This window comes from Balaenoptera acutorostrata, chromosome 7, assembly GCF_949987535.1.
Source record: "Balaenoptera acutorostrata chromosome 7, mBalAcu1.1, whole genome shotgun sequence".
NCBI classification, from domain to species: Eukaryota; Metazoa; Chordata; class Mammalia; order Artiodactyla; family Balaenopteridae; genus Balaenoptera; species Balaenoptera acutorostrata.
The window spans coordinates 8,703,789-8,728,402 of NC_080070.1; the positions used below are offsets into that span (position 1 = coordinate 8,703,789).

Sequence of the window (24,614 nt, forward strand, 5' to 3'; positions counted from 1 at the left end):
AATTTCATACCAAGTTTAAACAGTTTTTTATCATTCACTAGATGGTCAATATTTAAACATATCTATATTTATTTTATTTTATTTTTTAAAAATTTCACTTTGTTTGCTTGTTTGTTTGTTTGTTTGTTTGTTTATGGCTGCGTTGGGTCTTCGTTTCTGTGCGAGGACTTTCTCTAGTTGCGGCAAGTGGGGGCCACTCTTCATCGCGGTGCGTGGGCCTCTCACTATCGCAGCCTCTCTTGTTGCGGAGCACAGGCTCCAGACGCGCAGGCTCAGCAACTGTGGCTCACAGGCCTAGTTGCTCCACGGCATGTGGGATCTTCCCAGACCAGGGCTCAAACCCGTGTCCCCTGCATTGGCAGGCAGATTCTCAACCACTGCGCCACCAGGGAAGCCCCTATTTATTTTATTTTATTTTTATTTTTTTTGTGTGTATAAGTTGAAATCCTGTTAATATGACTTTTTTTTAACATCTTTATTGGAGTATAATTGCTTTACAATGGTGTGCTAGTTTCTGCTGTATAACAAAGTGAATCAGCTGTACGTATACATACATCCCCATATCCCCTCCCTCAGATTTATTTTAGAACAGCTCATACAATCAGCCAGCACAGGAGTTAGTTGACTGCACTATGTTATCTAAGATCTTTTGTTGTTATTGCAACTTATTTTGCCACTATTACTATATAGTCTCACAAGTTACTTTAGCGAATGGTGTCCTGACATGGCAATATTTTCCTCAAAGATTATTTGAAACGTGTGGGTTTGTGTGCCCATATATTGAATCTGTCCATATAATCTCTTAAAACTCTACACCTCTTGTGATTGTTTGTGCTGTCATGTCTATCACGGCGCCCTCTGCTTTGAATTAATGCATCTTTTATTCTCTACCCTCCTTTTTCTGTTTTCTTTTTTTCCCTTCGGCTTTACTCTCTCAGCTTTACAACCTTCATAAATTTGGATAAAGGACATTGATTTTTAAAAAGCTCTTGATGCTTCTTAGGTTGTCTGTCATTTATTCACTCTTTGATTCAGTGCATATTCACTGAGCACATATTATATGCTGGGTGGGCTCTGGGGATAAAATGGTGGACAGAACCTGGCACTATCTCCTCTCAGATATTATAGTCCAGTGGAAAAGACAGATATTATTAAAGAATCACAAATGATAAATGCAAAATCACAGCCATCACCAAGGCTAAGAGGAAGATATATGTCTTGAAATAAGAGGACTTGACCTAATTACGGGTTCATGGAAAGCTTCACTAAGGAGGTAACTACTGAGCTGAGATCTGAAGGATGACTAGGAACATACCAAGCAAAGCAGAGAGGGAGGATGTGCAAAAGTCCTGTAGTCGTGGCAGTGGGAGGGGAAAGGGAACAGTTCGAGGGTACCATGCAAGTATGGAAAACTGAAAGGAGGCCAGTGGGACGAGAGGGGAGTCAGGGATGAAGAGTATGGCCGAAAACCAGGTTAAAGACACAGCCATACCAAGTAGGACCTTGTAAGCCAACTGAACTTACAGCTGAAGGATGGATTCCAATTCCATAAGGCCATGATTCCACCCAATGACTGCCCTTTTTTGTTTTTGTCTTTTTGGTAGCAATGGTCAAATTCCAAGTTGTCTTCATTGGTGTCTCAGTTTGTGGTAGTTCCAAATGGATGGGGGGGACCATATTTCCTTGTGCCAATAAATCTATGTTTTTATGCCCTAGGTTAGTGTAACTTTCAGCAGGTAGGAATAATTTCTTTTTAAAAAATTATGCTTTGAATTAAGTTACTTATGGGTATAATGGATTGTAAATAACATGGTGTGAGCTATTGAAATCCACTTCACTTTTCATGTGTACAGTAATAAGGTGCAGTATAATTTATGGTTTACAAATTTACAGACCCAGAGTCGTAGCTCCAGACCACAGAATGTAGAATAGTTTCCTTTTAAATTTCAATTTTTCTTCTAAAACTGGCTGGTGAAAAATTTACTTTTGCATTTCTGTGGCAACAACAATCCCTGTTTTTTCTTAGTATTTCAGAATTCAGAAATCACATAATTTTAAAATTGGAAGAGATCTTCATAGGTCATCTAACTTACCTCCTCCTACTTCCTCTGGAAACAGTCATGTCTGTATATCTGGGCAAGGTGAAAGTCCCTCCTTTAATAAAAAGATACCTGGAAAAATATTTTCTCTCAGAATGAAGGTCTGGCATCTAGTAATTCTTATAGAGTTCCACCCCAAAACATTGCTTATATTTGTCAAATATCCTCTTGCACTTGTGAAAATAGAGAAAAGGTTTCATATTATTGAGGATACCCTGGGGATTTTTAGGGCAGTTCCATATAGGGGACTAATAGTATATGTAAGAATGACTGAGGTCAAAGATAGACCCCAACAGCATGAGAAAAAATATCTGCTAAGCCCTGGGATAAGGGATAGGTTTTTGAATTAATTCATGGAAACCAGAGCCATAATTATGAAGAGTAAAGAACACACGTGAAAAAAATGAGATGATAATTCGATCCTAAAAAGCATTTGAGGTACTGGAATGTGAACTTGGAGATCTACTGAAAAGGGTCTATCTATCACCACTAAGAGAAAAATACTGTAGCTATAAACATGAAGTTTTGCTCAAAATAAAGACAAATTCTTACACTTTTGGGAGAATGAAGTAGGGATAAGTCAACGTAACAAAGCAAATAAACTATTTAACATGATCATTCTACCCTCTGTGTCTCTGTATCATGATTTTATGTTTTGACATGCTACTAGTCAGTTCTTAGAAATTGATTGAGAATGGAATACCTGCATAAGGAAATTTTAAAGGTATGCAACTGCAAGAATGTAATGTATTTGCATTTTTTCACAAACTAGCCTCTTTAGTTTTTGAACACGAAAAACTGTCTCTGCCTTTCCTGCAATCTGTGGCTTTTCTTGTAGGATTTCCTCACCCAAAGGATGACACCCTGTCTCCTCATGGGAGTGGTTTGTAAATGACAATCCTCTGAGCCCTGTATAGAATTCACTTGAAAATTAATTCCTCCATGTATAAGCAACAAATAAACAGATAGGTCTAGGACATACCCAGATCACTTTTAATATTCTTCAATTCTTCTGGAAAAACAAAACCCTATGGAAACCAATCATTCACGTCAAGCTCAAATCTGCCATGGAAACGATAGCAAACAATGAATGGCAGCATGAAATTAAGTGACAAATTGTGTGATATGGACAACTACTTGTATAGAAATTCAGAGCAAAGGGATGATTGTTCTGAATGGGATGAAGTGGCAATAATTTACTGAGTACTAACATATCTAAAGCCCTTCTCAGTGTTCTCCACAAATCATCTCATTTAATCTCACAATGGCTTTATGAGGTGGTGCTGTTATTAATCTCATTTCACAAAGGAGAAAAATGAAGCTCAAACGGTTTTAGTGCCCACAATTACAAGGAAGTCGACCCAAGTTCAACCTCAGGCAGCGTGACCTGTCAAAGAAGGGCTTCGAGCCTCCATCTTGGACCACAACCCAGCCCGACAACCACGCACGGAGCAGCTTTCCCATCCCGGCCAAGCCTGGACCAGGGAAGAAAACGCCTTAAGCAGTGAGCAGCCTAACTGTAATGTTTGAAGCGCTCCTAAATATTTAGTTTTACTAAACTTCAGACTTGAGCTGTTCTTTACCTTTTTAAACTAGTACTATTTTTAAATTACCATAGTTCCTTTACAAAAGGGACACCTGGTCTTTCACTGAAAATAATGAGGTAAAAATTTAATAATGCTAACAAAGGTCAAAACCACAGAACACAGAATAAGTAACTGGAAGTCTCAGCTCCTTGGATTTCAGAACTGTAAGAGACCTCAGGAGGCATTTAGTCGACAGAGGAATTAAGGAAGTCCAAGAGAAGAGAATGACTTCCTGCAAAGGCACCCAGCATGGTGACCTCACAGGCAGCATCAGAAGCCCATGCAGGGGACTTCCCTGGTGGTGCAGTGGTTAAGAATACACCTGCCAATGCAGGGGACACGGGTTCGAGCCCTGGTCTGGGAAGATCCCACATGCCGCGGAGCAACTAAGCCCGTGTGCCACAACTACTGAGCCTGTGCTCTAGAGCCCGCGAGCCACAACTACTGAGCCCACGTGCCACAACAACTGAAGCCCACGCGCCCAGAGCCCGTGCTCTGCCATTGCAGAAGCCACTGCAATGAGAAGCCCATGCACAGCAACGAAGAGTAGCCCCCAATCGCCCCAACTAGAGAAAGCCTGCGCACAGCAACGAAGACCCAATACAGCCAAAAATAAAAATAAATAAAATAAATAAATTTATTTAAAAAAAAAAAAAGAAGAAGAAGAAGCCCATGCAGTCACTGACTACATAAAAATGCCAAACTGTTCCTTCTGTATCAAACTGAATAGCATATATTACATAATTTTCACAGCATTACGTGCTGGGCCAGACCCTCCCAATTTTTAACTAATTCATGGGAGTAACTAAGAGATATATCAAGTCTTTTAGCTTATTTGGAAGCATGTGCCTTCTACAACCCACAAGATATATTTTTCACAACAAAATTGTGTCCAATCAATCCTTTCTTGAATTCTGCACTATGGTCTTCTAACCTCTATTTATGCACACACATGATTTTCAACATTTTGGCCTTATTTGGGGAAGACAACGAGCGATCAGGCTTTCATTGTTAAAATGAATGATTCTATATTCATACACACAAAAATTAAATAAAGGAAGAGTAGAATAAGCAGCAGGGAAGAGATAATTTCCCTCTTTTACATTTATAACTTCCCACAAGAGCCAAATCTAACCACACTTAGGACATTTCTAATACTTGGAGTTGTTAACTCTTTAAAAAAAAAACAAAACACTCAACTATTCAACTACTGGCATATATTTTAAATTTTAATTTAATATGTTTAAATTTCTTTTTCTTTGCTGTGTATTCAATGAAAGAAGCAATTATAAAAAAAATTATTTGCTTTTACATTAAATATAAAAGTGGTCGCTGAGATAGGAAACACTTGTAACCACCACCAATTTCTTGTTCTTTCCTTTAGTTAGAATTTCCATTCTCAGAAACAAGATTGTGATAGTTAAAGGTGGTATTTATAACATATTATATAAATTCTACTGGTAGAGTGAAGGTACTTTGTTTCACCTAAGATACTTAGTTCAAGCATTATGTATCATACAATGAATGTTATATGATGAAAGTTAATATTTTGATGTGATTGGAAGGGTACAATTTTAGTCATAACTCCTTAATTCTAATTTATTTCAATATCAATCACTTCGGTTCTTTATTCATTAAAATATTTTTTACATATCTATATATAAATACTGTAGAGATGAAGAATCTACTAAGTGGCTGTTTTAACTCTTTTATATCACCCTATTAATGTTAATTCTTCTAGTTCTTTTTGTCTCTTGGTTTTTTAAAATATCCTCCTAAACAAATTAATAAGTGCAATAAAATAAATTAAAATTATTTTTTCTTAGTTGAGGTCTTACAATTTACGCTGAACTCAATGTCTTATTGTACATTACTACAAATAATGATATGAAAAGTCTCAGAGAACGGTATTGCATTTTTACTGTCCCCAGAACTCTAATAATATTTTGCTTGTTATTATTTTCTAAAAGTGAAATGAACAGAAAGCACTCTGTATACTTAGAGGATTTAGATATTAGATTTTCATAAAGAGACAAGATTGAAGAAGACTGAATCTCTTTCCTCCTTCCTTCTTACACACACACACACACACACACACACACACACATTCATGCTACATAACAGATGACCTTCTTCTTTCAACTATATGCTTTATGGCAAATCTGTCTTCAAAAGTGCTATGCATTATTGGAAAATTAACATTACAATTATAAAGTTAATATTCAGTTTTTAATAATCTTTGAATTATAAAAATATAATTTTTATTTAACTTTTCAGGGGAAAAGCTATTATGTAAAACAAGGCACATCTGTGTTCTAAAAGACATTTTTGCATGCTACTTTTTATTTTTTAATATTTAAAAAAATTTGACTTCTTGCATTTTTATTTTACATATACAACTTCAATGGACTTTCTTCCACTTTCCAGCTCATTTTTCTGATCTAAAATATGTGGCGCAATAGTTCTAAAAGAGCGCTGAGACAACTATCATCCAGAAACTAAGTGTTCAAATTACACTCTGTCTGCCTCTCTGATGAACTGATAAACGAGTATCCAGTCAGAGACATCACACTAACACAATTTTCCAAACAATCTATCCAGACAGATGTGGCTTAGACATGTAAAGGCACATCCAAGGGCAGCATTCCAATCTCAACTACATGTTTATGGAGCTTCGGAAACGTTGGTCCTTCTTTTTGAGTCATTAGGCTTGAGAGAATATATTTTGACAACTAGAATACTACTCTAGGAAAGCAACAGTGAAATCTGGGTTCTTCAGAATCAAGTGATTTACTATGTGGATTATTCAGGTTGCTGAGCTTTAAAGCATAGCTGAAGACCTGGGATTCTCATGCAATTATAAGTTTAAAGTGAGATAAATTGGCACTCACAGTTGTGGCAGGTGGCCCCACTGTATCCCGTCTCATCACAAGTGCATATGAAGCTGTCCCACGTTTGCGAGCACTTCCCACCATGCTCACAGTGATTGGGCACACATCTGTCAGAGAAAGAGACAAACAGAAATAAACCAACAAACAAATGAGATTTATGAGTGGCTAAATTCCAAGCTGTCTGGGCAATACATCATTTCAATGCCAGGTTGCCTTACCAAGGCAATTAATCCTTGTTAGTTTAAGCAGATTAATATGATTCATGATGGAAGGTGCCAAGTGCATAAAAGATGATGCATCACAGGCTTGGTGTTTCCCATTTTTGAGTAAACAGTAGAAATTAACAAACAGTTGAGAGGTTCATTTGCACATCACAGATTCATTTTATTTTCCTTTTGCAAAAAAAACCAAAGACACTAGCTAAATTTCCTCCTGGTGAGAGACAAAACATTAGCCATCTTGTTTCCTGTACTATCCTTTATCAAGGCCAATAGTACCAAGACAGAAAGGGGTAATGCTGAGGTTTTTTTTTTATAGCAATATGAGCTTCTAAAATAATGCCACAGCAATGAGAATATACTAGCCTCATAAGAAAAGATTTCTAAGTCTTCCTTACCTCTCCTCCCATGCCCCACTGGCTAATGAAACCCACCTTTATAAGGAGGCAGCAAGTATAGTATGGGGGAAAAACGCAGGTTTTGTGTTCAAATCTTTATCTTTTTATTTACTTAATAGCCAGTTATGATGATGTAATTTAACCTTTCTGATCCTCAACTTTCTCATTTGAAAAATGGAGTAATTATACATACCTATCTGGTAAGTATTGGGTTGGCCAAAAAGTTCATTTGGTTTTTCCTTAACATCTTATGGAAATGAACTTTCTGGACAACCCAATAGTATTGAGATTAGGAGGTAATGTTCATAAAGTAGATAATTAATAGGCAAGAAATAGAGGGCCAATAAACAGGAGCTATAGATATCTGAACCATTGCTTGCAGGGCACTGTTTTATAGTCTGCCTGTATCCTAGCAATAGTGAAGTTGGAATTTGTTCTGGAAAACTCCTGTTTCCACAGCACAAATTATTTTCTTCTTATGTACTAGCATTCACAAAAGGTTTCTAGCTTTGAATAGGAAACTCTCTAAAGTAGAAAAGTCCACTCAGATTAAAAAGGCAGAACCCATAATAGTGGGTCACAGGTTGCTTGATGGAGAGCCACACTTTGACCACCAATAATCATAAAGCCCTGGTAGCGTCTTGCTGCAAAATAGAATAGGACTGGACTCAGAGATAATATTCTCCATCCCCTGTTCTTGACTCACCATTAGCCATGCCTAAAACTACCATAGCAGGGCATAGCCCAGTTTGGCATGGAACTCTGTTTCTTATATAGGAATGCTGTTCCTCTACAACTCTTTGCAAACCTTTAGTCATGCAACAAACAATTATTGAGCACTGTGGGAAATAGAAGATGAATAAGAGTCTATTCACTGGGGCTTCCCTGGTGGCGCAGTGGTTGAGAATCTGCCTGCTAATGCAGGGGACACGGGTTCGAGCCCTGGTCTGGGAAGATCCCACATGCCGCGGAGCGGCTGGGCCCGTGAGCCACAATTACTGAGCATGCGCGTCTGGAGCCTGTGCTCCGCAACGGGAGAGGCCGCGGTAGTGAGAGGCCCGCGCACCGTGATGAAGAGTGGCCCCCGCTTGCCACAACTGGAGAAAGCCCTAGCACAGAAACGAAGACCCAACATAGCAATCAATCAATCAATCAATTAATCAATAAATAAATAAATAAATAAAATCTTTAAAAAAAAAAAAAAAAAAAAGTCTATTCACTGCCTTTCAAGAGCTTAAGCCTAGGAGAACAGGATTGTAAGAGAAGAAAACGAGAAGAAGAACATTATAAGGGGGGAAAATACAACATAAGAGAGCATAATGTTGGATTTCCAGGAGGTGGGATGGAAAATTCACTCTACATTAATAGGCAGTTCTATTCCATATGAATTTGGACTTGGTGTTATCAAGGCTACAAAGATGTTTCTTCTCCAAAGACTCTATAACCTATGTGGAGGGGCGGTGGGGGATAAGATTCATGCGAGATACAATACTAGGCAGAATCTGATCCGTCATCAGAGTGATATGAAATGTACAGAAATGCGGAGACCAGAGTAGTTATGGGTAGACTATAAACAAAGCGCTTAACCAAGCTTAGAGCATTTCTCTTGGGCATTAAAAAGAGAAGGTGCATTTTTATAATTAAAATATTGAAAACTGTTCCCAGCAGAACAAGCAAGAAAGCAAGAAGGAAGAGTTAGAACCATGATCAGAGGGTGGGTGGCCCAGGGTTGTTCGGGTCTATTGCCAGAGCCATTTCCCTCTACAGGTGCCCAGGCATAGGCCTCAGCAGAAGGCATTTATATCCAAGAGTCCTGATTCTCCAGACCATGCGAGGAAGCAATGATACAGACACTCCAAAATTACATAAAGCTAAAAAACATCTTTGATACTTAATTTGGGATTTCAGTACTCATATGTCTTTGTGTGGTATATTTACCTTCTAAATTGTTGTTGGTTAACAGTAACTCAGCCTAATAGTGAAAGTAATTTACATCAGCTCATTATATCAATTAATTCAGGGGAAGTAGTACAGAGTGTACTGAGTCTCTAGGGAAAACCAGGTTGGAATCTAAATGTGCTCTAAATAATGCACAAATGAGAAAATCCACATCAAAATGATAAAAAATATTGGTGTGCACTTAACACACACATAAGCATATAACAGTCAAGTGAGGTTAACTGAATATTTATAAAATTCAGTATTAAGCATTTCTTTAAAAGTGATCTTTTATTTAAATAAAATGTTAACAGTTTATTTTAAATGTTTGTTTCTTAATATTTATCTTTTTTAATTGACATTATCCCTATGTTGATTACTGGCATTTTAATTCCTAATGGTGAGAAATGTTTTATTTCTAAATCAAGTTGATTCAAATGTAATTTCAAACCATAATATTTTATCACTATATTAAAAAAAAATGTTAGAACCAGTTACCAAGCAAAACAAAATCTGAATTAACCTAGCTTCCCCTTTCCTAATTATTTATTTCTTCTCTTGTACTCCTATGGAACCATTTGTATATGTCCAATACACCATCATCACATTGTTTAGTAATTATTTGTTTGAGCATCTGTCTCTTCTAAACTGAGACTGCAGTGAGGGATTTTGATCTTTTGATCCTTAGCATGACAAGGCATATAGCCCACTCAGTAAATGCCTATTGACAGACTGAAGGAATGGATGAACACAACGTTAGAAAGTTACACCAAGGAACTGAAGTAATTTCAGAGAAAATATATTTTACTGTGAGAAATATAGATTATTCCTATGTACGATTTTAGTCTTAAATCCAGACTCTTGCTCTAGTGAACGAATTATTTTAGTAGGTCACAGGAAATGTATAATTTGTTTCATAGCATGTGCTAGCTTGAAAGTTTGATTCACACCAAAAAGTAATCAAAATGACTTTGCTGCCACGACTTGAGAACTACTTGACCAGGATCAGGAACATACAGGGGAGAAGTTGGCAGGTGTCAATTTGTTGTGATCAAAGGGCTCCGGAAGAAGTGATGCATTCAATTTACTCTGTTCTGAGGTAGCCCTGGCATTAGAGACTCTCAGCTGGAGTCATCCTTTCCGTGTGGCAATGCTTTTCAAAATGCTTTAGAACTGAAAAGCTATATTTTGGAAATTCAAATATATAACAATTAATTAATATAAAATCAGTATGAACAGAGTGGCTGTTTGGATGGACGCAACAACTCTATCCAGGGTTATGGATGACAGGTGCAGTTTTATGTTACCCAGAGTATCTCTTTTATTTCTATACTTGATTTTAATTGCAAAGCATTGAGAAAATTGGTATTCACAACTATAAGAAACTGAAAATTGTACCACATTTGTTTGTAGCAGCTCACTTTTTAGTCTATGGATACTAATTACTTAAACGGGGATGGTGGAAGAAATTTTATTTCAAATCTAAAAAATGTTAATCTGATAGCATAACTGAATGCACTGGTAGTCTTCAAAGCACTTTGAAGGTGCTGTATTTCTTTTTCTCTACAGTATTTAAAAATTAAAATAGTTTTATTTATTTTTTAAAATTTATTTTATTGAAGTATAGTTGATTTACAAGGTTGTGTTAATTTCTGCTGTACAGCAAAGTGATTCACTTATACATATACTGTATATACATTCTTTTTTACATTCTTTTTCTTTATGGTTTATCACAGGATATTGAATATAGTTCCCTGTGCTATACAGTGGGACCTTGTTGTTTATCCATTCTATATATAATAGTTTGCATCTGCTAACCCCAAACTCCCAATCCATCCCTCCCCCACCTCGCATCCCCCTAGGCAACCACAAGTCTGTTCTCTATGTCTGTGAGTCTGTTTTTGTTTCTTAGACATGTTGATTTGTGTCATATTTTAGATTCCACATGTAAGTGATATCATATAGTATTTGTCTTTCTCTTAGTATGATAATCTCTAGATCCATCCATGTTGCTGCAAATGGCATTATTTCATTCTTTTTTATGACTGGCAGTATTCCATTGTGTATGTATATATGTGTATATATGCATGTATGTGTATATATATATATATATATACATACACACACACACACACATATATATACCACATTTTCTTATCCAGTCATCTGTCAGTGGACACGTAGGTTACTTCCATGTCTTGGCTATTGTAAATAGTGCTGCTGTGAGCATAGGGGTGCATGAATCTTTTTGAATTATAGTTTTGTCCAGATATATACCCAGAAGTGAGATTGCAGGATCATATGGTAACTCTATTTTTAGTTTTCTGAGAAACCTCCATACTGTTCTCCATAGTAGCTGCACCAATTTACATTCCAACCAACAGTGTAGGAGGGTTCCCTTTTCTCCACAACCTCTCCAGCATTTGTTACTTGTAGACTTTTTAATGATGGCCATTCTGACCGATGTGAGGTAGTACCTCATTGTAGTTTTGATTTGCATTTCTATAATAATTAGTGATATCAAGCATCTTTTCATGTGCCTGTTGGCCATCTGTATGTATTCTTTGGAGAAATGTCTAGTTAGGTCTTCTATTTAGGCCCATAAAATAGATAGTTTTAAATAAAATTCAAATCAAATCTTTGTGTTACCCCTACAACTACATTTGGTTCTGGAGAACCCAATGTAAAATCCACAGTGCCAGCACCATGGCTTCAGAAATAGGCTCCCACAAAACCAAATCACAATTAACAGTGGAGTGTTTATCAGAAAAGCTAGCTGTTACTAAGATCCCAAGATACTGGCATGCAAAAGCAGTGTTTCTCAAAATTTTCTGTGCAGAGGAATCACTTGAAAATCTTGTTAAAACGAAGATTCTGATTCCTTAGGTCTGGGGTGGAGTCTGCGATGCTCCTTGGTGATACTCATGCAGCTGGTCAGAGAACCGTGGTTTTAATTACAAGTCTCTAGGGATTTCCAGTTCACTGCAGTAGGATCTCAAAAAATGAGCACACCAAGAGAAGAAACAGCCCAAGAATGGAGGGCACAGAGGGGAGACAGCATGTGGAAAGGGAAAATTTGATCTATGCTGCCACTTCTCCTGAGACTATACTTTTTTCATAGGCTCTCCTACCAATTTTTAATATGATGGATTCAGAGTGACAACATAATAATCTACTAATCTCATTTAGTAGGTTTAATCATTTCAGAATCTGACTGTAGACCTCATGTAATTCATAGAAAGTGATCACTGACTATAAAGGCAGTTTCATTTCACCTTAAAATGAAGCTCCCTGTTCTCAATCTGAGTCAGCTGAGGTTTCCCACCTTCTTAGTTCTTATACAGAGGCCAATACTAGGATACTTAATTTGCTTTTAAATTAGTACAAATTTTATACCTAGACATTACATTCGCCTTGTTCTAAACTTTAGAAAGGAAAACTGCAGGTTACTTGTAGGATACTTTGTGAACGATTGGAATTTATAAATTACCATCTCAGCATAAACGAGCTCCTGAATTTATGATTTTTCCCCTTCATCTCGGCTCCCAATTTTATTTTTGCTTATCAAGACAAGAAATTCAATTAGAAAGTTTGGTTTCTTAAATGCTATTTTTCATACTCCTGGCTCTCAGAGCTATTTCCACTATCAAGGCAGAGTTTTCTTCTGCATTACCTTCAATATCAATCTCAACAATATTTTAGTACTTTTATTCTCACCCTAATTAGATTTTATTTGAAGGCATACTCTCCATGGAGTATATATTACTGCCTTATATTTCTTCTGTTCAAACTGAAATTATATAGAGAAGTAATCATAATTTAGCAACTAATTTAGAATTTCATCACTACATAAGTTAGTTTCATAGTCGTATAACCAGAAAAACTAATGTTTAGGTAACACCTCACTCCGGTTAAAATGGGCATCATCAGAAAATCTACAAACAACAAATGTTGGAGAAGGTGTGGAGAAAAGGGAACCCTCTTGCACTACTGGTGGGAATGTAAATTGATACAGCCACTATGGAGAACAGTATGGACGTTCCTTAAAAAACTAAAAGTAGAATTGCCATATGACCCAGCAATCCCACTATTGGGCATATACCCAGAGAAAACCATCATGCAAAAAGACCCATACACCCCAATGTTCATTGCAGCACTATTTACAATAGCCAGGTCATGGAAGCAACCTAAATGTCCATCGACAACCTAAATGTCCATCGACAAGCAACCTAAATGTCCATCGACAGACATTCGTCTGTCATTTATCAAATGGATAAAGAAGATGTGGTACATATATACACTGGAATATTACTCAGCCACAAAAAGGAACGAAATTGGGTCATTTGTAGAGACATGGATGGACCTAGAGACTGTCATACAGAGTGAAGTAAGTCAGAAAGAGAAAAACAAATATCGTATATTAACGCATATATGTGGAATCTAGAAAAATGGTACAGATGAACCAGTTTGCAGGGCAGAAATAGAGACACAGATGTAAAGAACAAATGTATAGACATCAGAGGGGAAAGCGAGGGGTGGGGTGGTAGTGGTGGGATGAATTGGGAGATTGGGATTGACATGTATACACTGATGTATATAAAACTGATGACTAATAAGAACCTGCTATATAAAAAAAAATTAAATTAAATTAAAAAAAAGAAAAACTAATGTTATATTGATAGTGCTCCTTCAACAAGCATTTATTTTTTTATTTTTTTTTATTTTTTATTTTATTATTATTTATTTATTTATCCATTTTATTTTTGGCTGTGTTGGGTCTTCGTTTCTGTGCGAGGGCTTTCTCTAGTTGCGGCAAGTGGGGGCCACTCTTCATCGCGGTGCGCGGGCCCCTCACTGTCACGGCCTCTCTTGTCGCGGAGCACAGGCTCCAGACGCGCAGGCTCAGTAATTGTGGCTCACGGGCCTAGTTGCTCCGCAGCATGTGGGATCTTCCCAGACCAGGGCTCGAACCCGTGTCCCCTGCATTGGCAGGCAGATTCTCAACCACTGCGCCACCAGGGAAGCCCCAACAAGCATTTATTTATGGAAATATTTAAATGCAGATATATTTACGATACCTCCTATATTATGCCCAAAATTTCCATTAAAAATCATCAAGTATCTTTGGTCCATATCTATCTAAGAATTGTACATTTTTACACTAATCATATATATCATTAATTTTAGCCTTACAATATAAACATCTTAAAAATAATTTCTATTATAATAAATGTGAATTTATTTTGTTATAATTTTACAACATATTCCTCCAAATTTTATGAATATAACATCTCTTAAGAGATCATAGGCTCATAAGAGGAGAGAGAGGTGCAAGATCATTACCTTTTTCTTCGTTCTTTTACCTTTTTCCAGGTACAACTGTATTTAATCTAAATAAATAACAGTAAGCTCTTTATAATCAGAACCTGCTCCAGTTACTGTAAAACAAACTATGGAGAAACAAAGAATAAAGCATGTTTTGTCCTTAAGAAATTGTATTCATTTTTTAACATGTAATTAGCAAGTTAGGTCTCTCTATGCTTAATATTATAAACATTGGTACAGGGCTTCCCTGGTGGTGCAGTGGTTGGGAATCTGCCTGCCAATGCAGGGGACACGGGTTCAAGCCCTGGTCTGGGAAGATCCCACATGCCACGGAGCAACTGGGCCCGTGAGCCACAACTACTGAGCCTGCGCGTCTGGAGCCTGTGCTCCACAACAAGAGAGGCCGCGATAGTGAGGGGCCCGCGCACCGCGATGAAGAGTGGCCCCCACTTGCCACAACTAGAGAAAGCCCTCGCACAGAAACGAAGACCCAACACAGCCAAAAATAAAATTTAAAAAAAATAATAAATTAAAAAAAAAAAAAAACATTGGTACAGGATTAAGGTAATACACCACTGTTGTATGAGTATACTGAGGTTTTATGGAAAAGTTCATCTTTGAAAAGAAATATAGACTTAGCTTAGCCTGGAAGGTGGAGTGGAGGAGCACCTTTCCACATGGGGAGAAAGCAGGGCCTGTACCAGTATGAGTTAGTGTAAAATGTGATTATGAAATAATGGACTGTCAAATTTGGCTAGAGAAGAAAGTGTGCATTCAGGAGCGAGGATTATAGCAGAAAGTTTTGGATATCTGACCAACAGCCTTTCCCCCTTTCTTCCTTCCTATCATAACCCTGATATTTTCAGGTATCTTCTCTCTTTCACGTGGCTGTGTGCTTTTGGAAGAGAGACTATCCCAGTCTCCAGGGGACAAAAAGTAAAGAACCAGTTTTCTCAATGAAGTCATTTAACCTGTTGTATGTTGTTCCCCCAAATCTATGATCTGCTTCTTCTATAGCAATAGAATTTATGTCTTGACAAAGAGCTAAAGATACCATTTTCCACACTCTTTTTAATTTAGGGAGCAGGTACTTTTTTTTGTCCTCTTCATCTCCTTCCTGTGAAGAACCTATAATGGTGAGACCTGGAACAGACATCTCAGAACACAAGAGGATGGCACAGGAAAATTATTAGGAGACTGGGTTCCAGATAACATACCAGCCCTGGGCCACCTACCCAAATGTTTTTATGAAAAAGAAATAGATTTATGTTATTTTGGTCTTTGTTGCAATAGCAAATACATCCTAACTAATACAGACCTTCAGTTAATCTACCCTGAGGTTGCCCTACATCTATTCTTCTTTTGATGGTTACTGTTGTTTAAGTCATTATGTGTTGTCTTACACTACTTGCAACTGAAAACAGCCAAACCAACAGATAGTAAATTTATTTATTTATTTATTTTAGATTAGTAATTCTTCTACTTAGTGCAACCCTCTCGGCTTTCTTTTTTTTTTTTTTAATTTATTTAATTAATTAATTTATTTATTTTTGGCTGTGTTGGGTCTTCGTTTCTGTGTGAGGGCTTTCTCCAGTTGCAGCGAGTGGGGGCCACTCTTCATCGTGATGCGCGGGCCTCTCACTGTCGCGGCCTCTCTTGTTGTGGAGCACAGGCTCCAGACGCGCAGGCTCAGCAGTTGTGCCTCACGGGCCCAGTTGCTCCGTGGCATGTGGGATCTTCCCAGACCAGGGCTCGAACCCGTGTCCCCTGCATTGGCAGGCAGATTCTCAACCACTGCACCACCAGGGAAGCCCCCAGATAGTAAATTTATGAACCTAGGTTGAGTTCAGGTCATAGAGTGTGTTGTTTATTAAGTTAGGGATTTTCCTGGAGAATATAACCTTGTTTATTCATTCAACGTGTATTTACTGAGTGCTTATTATGTATAATAATCTGTGCTGTTTAATTAAGCTTTCTTATCAAGACGTTTAAGTGCAAGAACCAATATTTACAGGATATTGTGTGAGGAGGTGCAGTCCATCCACTCCCCAAGAGATTCCGAACTTTATCCACAGAAAAATAAAGCCAGACCATCAGAGAAATGCATGGTGGAATGGTATGATTTTGACCCCTAATAGGATGACTTTCACTAACTCTGGGATTTAGAACATTTTTTTTCTAGCAATGAGAGACACTGGAGACTCTTAAACTTACTTGATAAGTAGACATTTTAAGACATTAAACTAGTAAGAATATGCAGGATAGACGGAAGAGGAAAAACGAAAGGCAAAAAGATCAACTGAACAGCTGTTTTAAAGCCCCAAGTAAAATATCACAAAATTCTGAAGTAGAATGAGACTGTGAAGAAACAAAAGGATTAAAGAGACTATACTATTAGCTGATTACTTAGAAGTAGATCAGTTAAAAATGCCTGATATTCTGCGTTTAGGAAACAGTGACAGTGACATTTTCAGTTTGAGGCAATAACTTTTCTTATATAACTAAAGGTAGGTAAATTTCAAACTCTACCAAAACTTTTAAGACAGTAATTTTTAAATTTAAACTCATAATTTAAAAAATAAGTTTCCCAAATGAGCTAAATTTAGAACAGCTGTAAACTGTACTCCTCCAAAAAATGTCATTAAGTTTTATCTCAGTTTCATCTCCTTTAGTGGGGGAAAAGATAATGGCAAGGACAACAAAAAGGAGATATAAGAAACACTGTGTCAGAAAAGTAAATTCTCTGCAGAGTAGGAACTCATACACTGAGCTACATGTTTTAAGTATCAAGTTTGAATTACATGTTTCTTATCCATAAATTCTTACCCATGGATTGTTTCTTTCAGTGTTAGGTCTTCGTTCACTAATTGCAGAGGCAGACTGAGAGAAGTTTAGGGCTAGGCATAACCTAGGAGAGAAAGTGGCTATGCAGGGAAATGTAGGTAAGAGGGAGGAAGATGCAAGAGAGAAAGCGGGAGAGAGGAAGATATTCAAGGTGCCTAAATCTTGCTAGGAGAATGTTAGCATAAAGATTTCTAATGAGAAATTATAAAGTCACTAAAATTCTAAAACTTATGTGGAAAATATACACAAGAGACAGGAACACTCTGAAATTGGTGCATGACAGAGTAAGATGATTCCTAGTGAATAATAAAACACTTAATAGGTCTATAATAAGTAGAAATTAATATTGGTGCATTAAGAGAAAGACCAATAGAATAAAAATGAGAATCCAGAAATAAATACAATGGCATATATAAATTAAATATATTAACAGTGGCATGTTAAATCAGTGGGCAAAATGGATTACTTAACAAATGGTTAAGACAACCAGCTACTCATTTAAGAATAAAGTCCCCTACTTCTTGACACCAGAATAAATTCCACACAGATGAAGCTTTTAAACATGAAAAGGCAATTTAAAAAAAAGTATGAAGGAGTTCATTTTGTAATCGGTAAGTATAAGAGGTATCTCTAATGAAGACACAAAACCCAGAAACTATAAAGTGAAGATTAACAGATTTAACTACATAAAATTTTTAAAAGATATCTTGCATGGTCAAACATAACCAAGTTCAAAGACTAGTAACACACTGGGAAAACTTTTTAATATGTCAGACAAAGAGCCAATTTCTTTATGATATAAAGAATCCTTATGAATCAATAGGAAATAATTCAGGTAAAACATGAGCAAAAGGCAGGCATGAATGGGGCTGTTCACACACACACAAAAAATACACATGACTTTTAAACATATAGAAAAGTGTTCAATGTCATTCAAAATCAAAGAAGTGTAAATTAAATTTCAGTGAGATTCATTGATCTCTGATACTTAAGAAAAGGCCTTTTTAAGTTCTCCTGATCAGAGTGTAGACTGCTTGCAGGGTTACTTGGCAAAGTCTATTAATTTCAAATTTTGACCCAGCTAATTTATTTCTAAGAATTTATCCCACAGGTATACTAGTACACTTTCACATAGTCATATTTAAAATGTCTACTGCAGCATTATTTATATCAGCTAAAAACTGGAAAAAACGATATTCGTGGGTTAGGAACTCACTAATAAATTAAGGCAATAATATAATGAAACCCCTGGAAGCTGTTAAAAGGACAAGGCAGATCTATGTGTACTGACAAGATGCAATCTCTAAGATATAGTGTGGGCGTGAGAAAGCAAGATGTATAGACCAGTGTTTATAATATGCCTCCTTTGTTTTAAATGCTGATTGCTGTAGTTGTCATGTGAATAGTGAAGTGATTATGATGATGTATGAAGGTCAGAAATCTTCCATTTGCTGTCAGTCAGAGAAAGACAAATAGTGCATGGTTTCATGTAGATGTGGAATCTAAGAACACTGAACTCACAGACCTAGAGAGTAGATTGGTGGTTGCCAGGGGCAGGGGTTGGGGGTTGCAGTTAACAGGTGAATGTGGTCAAAGGGTACAAATTTCCAGTTATGAGATGACTAAGCTCTGGGGATCTAATGTACAATATGGTGACTATAGTTAACAATACTCTACTGTATACTTGAAAGATGCTAAGAGTGCAGATCTTACAAGTTCTCTCCACACCAAAAAAAAAAAAAAAAAAAAAAGCATGTGAGGTGAGGGATGTGTTAATTTACTTCACTATAGTAATTATTTCACAGTATATACGTATATCAAGTCAACATGATGTACACCTAAACTCACACATTGTTAAATACCAGTTATGTCTCAATGCAGCTTGGTGGTGGGGTGGAGGGACTGTTTGTCACTCCAAGAATCACTCTCAATCTTTCTGCACCCTGCTCTCAGCTCCACGAAGCAGATACATCGAGAAATCCTAACCCTCTGACTTCACACTGGGTTTAACCAATGGGAGTCCATGGCAGGAGTTTGGAGGAAGGGTGAAGCGTTAGGTCAGAGTATTCATTTTCCTGGTTCTCTCCTTGTGACGTTGCGTCAGTCTGGCCGTGTCCTTTGACTGAAGGTCACGTCTCCTCTCAAGTCTGCCCTGTGTTACACTCTAGACGTCTGCGTTCTCTCACCTCGCTCTCCCCTCCTCCCTTTGAGCTGAAGAGTGGGGCCAGCTCTGCTGCTGCTAGTGCTGGGCTGTTCCTACATGATCGCGTGCAGTCCCCTACGTGCCTTGTAATTAACCATTTGTAAATAAGCTTTCTTCAAATTATCTTACAGTGGTCAGCTCTTTCTTCTTGGCACTCTGATACAAGTAAAAATGGAGAAAAAAATATATATGTACATACACACATACACCTAAAGAAGACATAAATATTCTTGTATGTGAACAGAATATTTCCAAAATAAATACTTTAGATCCTATAGCAGTGGTTTCCTTGAGTAGGACCTGAGATGAAGGGAAAGCTTATATTTCACTATATGCCCTTTTGTATTACTAAACAAAAGTTAAACCATAGGTGCTTATTATTTTCTCTATTAAGACAAATTCCTCAAATTGAAAAAAAAAATAAGGAACCGGTTTGGACCATCCACATAATGACACAGCTAGAGCAGGAGAACTTCCCAGGTTTCTGCCACCATGTGAAAGGACCACATCTGTATACATGTGCTCCGCATCCTGTCTCCTCGGGCTTTTTCAAGGACATAACGCACTGAGTCACTATTTTCTCCAGAATTATCAACTTTTTCCTCTCCTGAATCATTCCCCTCAATACACAGCCATTCATTTCACCTAAAACAAATCTACAAAACTCTCCTTTTGACTCCATATCCCCCTGCAGTCCCTGACTGGATTTATTTATTCATCTGATTTTTTTTTATCCATTTATCTGATCCCTTTAACAGCCAAACTTCTTCAATATTTTTTTAAGCAAGTTCTTTCCACTTCAATCAGCTCCAATATAAAATCCACTCTCATCTGTCCACAGAACACCTTTTGTCAAGGTATGCACAATCCCAAGTTCCCAGCCTATGGATGTACTTGAACTCACAATATTGGTCTGAGCTGAGCCCCATTTCGTGGCCCCACCTAAACTGCCCTGACTCTTAGATGTTGGGGTTCTTTGCAAGGCTCATCGCTTGGTTCTGTCTAGAATGCCTCCAAGCTTGAATCTCGAGTTGAGAGTTCAGAGCAGCGTATCTAACTGGCTCCTTGACATACCCACTTGGGTGTATCAGAGGCATCACAACGTTAGTGTGACCAGACATATATTTTGATTTTACTCCTAACTTTCTTACCCCCACTGTTCAATCTCATCCTGTCACCTTCTATCCTGTCACTCACATCAGAAAACTGGAAGGTGTTCTTCTTTCTACCACTTCTTCATCAATCATTAACAAAGCTTCATGAATTAAGCTTCGGAAACTCGCCTCAAATCTGTCCACTTTTCTGTGTCTCTACCACCCCAATTCAAGCCACCATCACCTTTTTACCTGAACTACTTGTTTCCTTACTCCTCTACCCTTCTCCATTCTTGCCTTGCTTGAATTCACCATCAACAAAATGCCAAAGTGATCTTTAACATCATGTCACCCTACTGCTTAAAACCCTTTGATGGAGTCTCACTTCACTTTTGAAAAACTTGAGCTTCTGCACAATCTGCTCTCCTGCTTCTCTGCTGCCACCTCATCTCATGCTCTCCTTCCTCTCCCATGTTCTAGTGACATCTGCCCTTCTGTTTCTCCAATGGGCTCTTTCCTTAGTGCCGCTACACACACACTGCCTTTTTTCTAATGCAGCTTTTCATCAATTTTACACACAAAAAATTTCTTGTTTCCTTTAGTTCTCACCTTAAATGTAATTTTTCAAAGTGGTCTCTTCTGACTTTCCAGTCTGAAGTGGTCACCACCCTCATCTTCACCACCATTTTTTTTTTGGCTTTCTTTTTCATCTATCACAGTTTCTAATTATATACCTATTGGTTTTTTTGTTTGTTGTGAGGGTTCTCCATTGAATGATATCTTCCATGGTGGTAGGGACTATGCCTGTTTGTTTACCACTCTTTATCCATTGCCTAGAATTCTGTCTGGTATTGAGTAGGTGCTCAGTAAATAATCATTGAATGGATTTTGAATAAATGAATATCAATCAGTTTGACTAGAAATGGCTTTCAGAACCATTTTGCTAGTATATTAATGCATAGAAACAGGGAATGTCTCAGGCTGCTGCATTTTAAGCAAGTTTTGGATTATCTGTTCCATTTCTCTCAAATCCATCATATAAACATTATACCATTAAACAATAAGTTAAATTGTCTGACCAAAGGCTTTACATAATTTCCACATCTACCAGAATGCTATTTCATTTATAGATGAAAAAATAACACATCTAACATAAGCCCTTTAATTTGAAAATTAGTGAAGACTTTATGTATTGCTATAACTGTGAGAATAGCAAGTCCAAACTTGGAGAAACCCAATAGTCAAGCAAAGATAGTATACTTACAAGTTAATCAATTTACAAAAAAATACCAAAAGAATGATAAAATAATAGTTAATACAAAAATGAAGCCCCATAAATTTACAGGTTTCTTTTATTAAAGAAAGTAACAGCATGAGTAACTTGAAAGGATACTACAAAATTGTATTGTTATTAGATTAGGATGATTAAATATTTTAAACAAAGTGATATTATTAATAAAGTTACCATGAAAATAGTTAAATTATTTTACAGTTTATGTTTCCAAAGGAATACAAGTAGTTATCATTATTTTTAAAAAACTGATGTAAGTTTAACAAATAAGAAAAATTTACACAAAAAATAATACTATTTGAAGGACAATGTCTTTTTTAATGGGTTCACCACTTCTTACAACCCAGAAATCAAACTGAAAACATCCCCTTAGATAGGCATCATTGCATTCTTATCTCCAAACATTCACTAACAAAGAACATTTAAAATGTCCTGTTTTGGTGTGATCGGGTTTAAAAAGTAGCATACATGTTGAATCAATAGTCTAAAGAATAGGGAGACACAAATGGCTTCTAATGGTCTATACAGAATGCATTCAATTAAAGAAAATTCTCCCAAGGCAGAAATATATAACTAATAGATTCTTGTTTTCTAGATATCAATATGGCAATGTTTTCACTTAAGCTACATACACATACACAAACACATATACACACAAACAAGCTAGATATGGTTAACCTGTTTAAGATGTCTATTCAATGTTGAACTTGTAGCCAGGAGATTCAGTAAGGTTTGCACCTCCTCTCCTCCAAAATAATAAAAACAGTAACCAGTGAAGAACTGAATTAAGGAAGAGATTCCATTATTACATAATTTGTTAAATGAAGACACCCATGACTTTGGAACACATAATGCTCACGGCTTTCCTAAGACAGGTAGACATTTGGCCCAAGACTTTGAAAACCAAAACTGACCCTGTCAAGCCAGAGGATCTGACAAATTTTTTAATGAAACAGCAAACCAAAAAGGATGAGAGTCTGCTCAAACACTGGTAATAAATCCATTGCTCTATGCTTGAGTTGAGCAATTTGTGTACCATGTAGACATGTTCTAAATTTTTTAAAAAGTCAGCAGTCTAGAAATGAACTCAGATCTCCTACAAGAATAAACTATTCATGTATATACAATCTCTAGGAGGGACTACTGTCACCAGTAATATTGAAAAGAGCTGTAGATGGCAGAAAACCTCAAATGAAATACATATTAGGAGAGAATTATTATAATTAAGCCTCTTTACCATGCAGATTGTTTATGCAGTCTCAGATATATAATGTTATTTCCACTTCCACTCTTAATGTTAAAGATATTTTAATTTTTGTTTCAAACATGAAGTTAATAAACTACTAAATTTATGATTCCATGAAATTATCATAATACGTGTGTGTGTTGCTGTTTTTTTGGATTTTTTTTTTTAATTCTAAAATTATCATCTGTATATTTCTGGGTTATAAGAAATCTCAAACCATTGAAATAGAGTGGTAAACGTTTAGATCTAGAAAGAATTATAGAATTCCTTGTTTAATCCCTTTATTTTATAGATGAAGGAACTAAAAACTGGAAATTCAGTGAAATTAAGTAGACCCAAGGTGACAAAGGATATTTGTGGCATAGTCAGGTCTTGGGCACAGATGTTTATCTAGTGCTTTTTAAATGCTACATAATTGTCTTAAGTTACACTAGAGAATCATAGTTGCAAACTAGAGATCTTTGGGAAGCACATAATTAACAAATAATTCTTACTTCCCCTTTTTTGGGGAAGTAAGAAAGAAACAGAGTACATATTTATTGTCTTTAAACAACTGGAATGCCTGGATACAGTCTCTCCAATGTCTGGCTCTATCAATTCTTTTTTTTTTTTTTCTTTTTAAAAACTGGATCCAAGTAGATATACTATATTTATGCAGATTTTTAGTATCTGTACAAGGAAGAAATGAGATGAATATTTCTGACATTATTTTTATAGCTGATTCAAAACAAGTAGTGTGGTAAATGATTTCAACAACTGCTGTGGTTTTGTTATTACCCTCACTGTTTAACTTATTATTATTACTTTTCTGAAAAACATGCTAGTCTCTTTGAAAGGCAGTGTTTGTTGTAAATTGAGCTGGTCAGAAGTCTCTCTGTCGGAAGCAGTTTGTGACAGATATAGTTTGCAAAAAGGCTGTATGTAGATTTTGACTCTCTAAGGAGTACAGAAAAGAGACTTCGCTAATGGAGATGGGGATTTGGAAAATATTTGAGGGGAAGAAGGCAATTATCATTTAGGAAGCCAGAAGATACTTGATTAAAAGTCCCATGACATAGGGTTTTGTTTTATCCCATGATTATTTTACTGTACCTCAACTAGATTCTAAATATCTTTAGGTTGGTATTTGACACATAAGACCTGTGTCAGCCCCTGAGACATAGTAGGCCTTCAATAAGTGCATGTTGATAAATTACTTAATCAAAGCAAAACGTGTCAGAAACTTCTCATCTATTATAGATGTTCCAGCACAAAAAGAATCAAAGAACTTTCAGATTGTAAAAAGTTAAAAAAAGAAATCTGTTCTTAACACTTCCTTCAGAGATACACATAATTCTGGGCAAACATAACATTCTAAACAGCTTTCCAAAGGTCTCACAGCTTGTTACTGCCAGAAATAAAATTCTCAGATTAATATCCTCAATCCTAGTCTTCTAGTGTTCACACTTGTTTCTTTTCTATTAAAAAAAGATAGAGGATCC

The 24,614-nt window shown here is 36.7% G+C and overlaps 1 protein-coding gene across 1 annotated transcript in view; it reads right to left on the minus strand.

Moving 5' to 3' along the window:
• The window catches only part of CNTNAP2 (contactin associated protein 2), a 1,523,154-nt gene that overhangs the window by 810,604 nt on the left and 687,936 nt on the right, over positions 1–24,614 (minus strand). Inside the window, exon 11 of the mRNA XM_057550506.1 lies at positions 6,577–6,683. Coding sequence (XP_057406489.1) covers positions 6,577–6,683 — 107 coding nt within the window. The remainder of the gene's footprint in view (positions 1–6,576; positions 6,684–24,614) is intronic.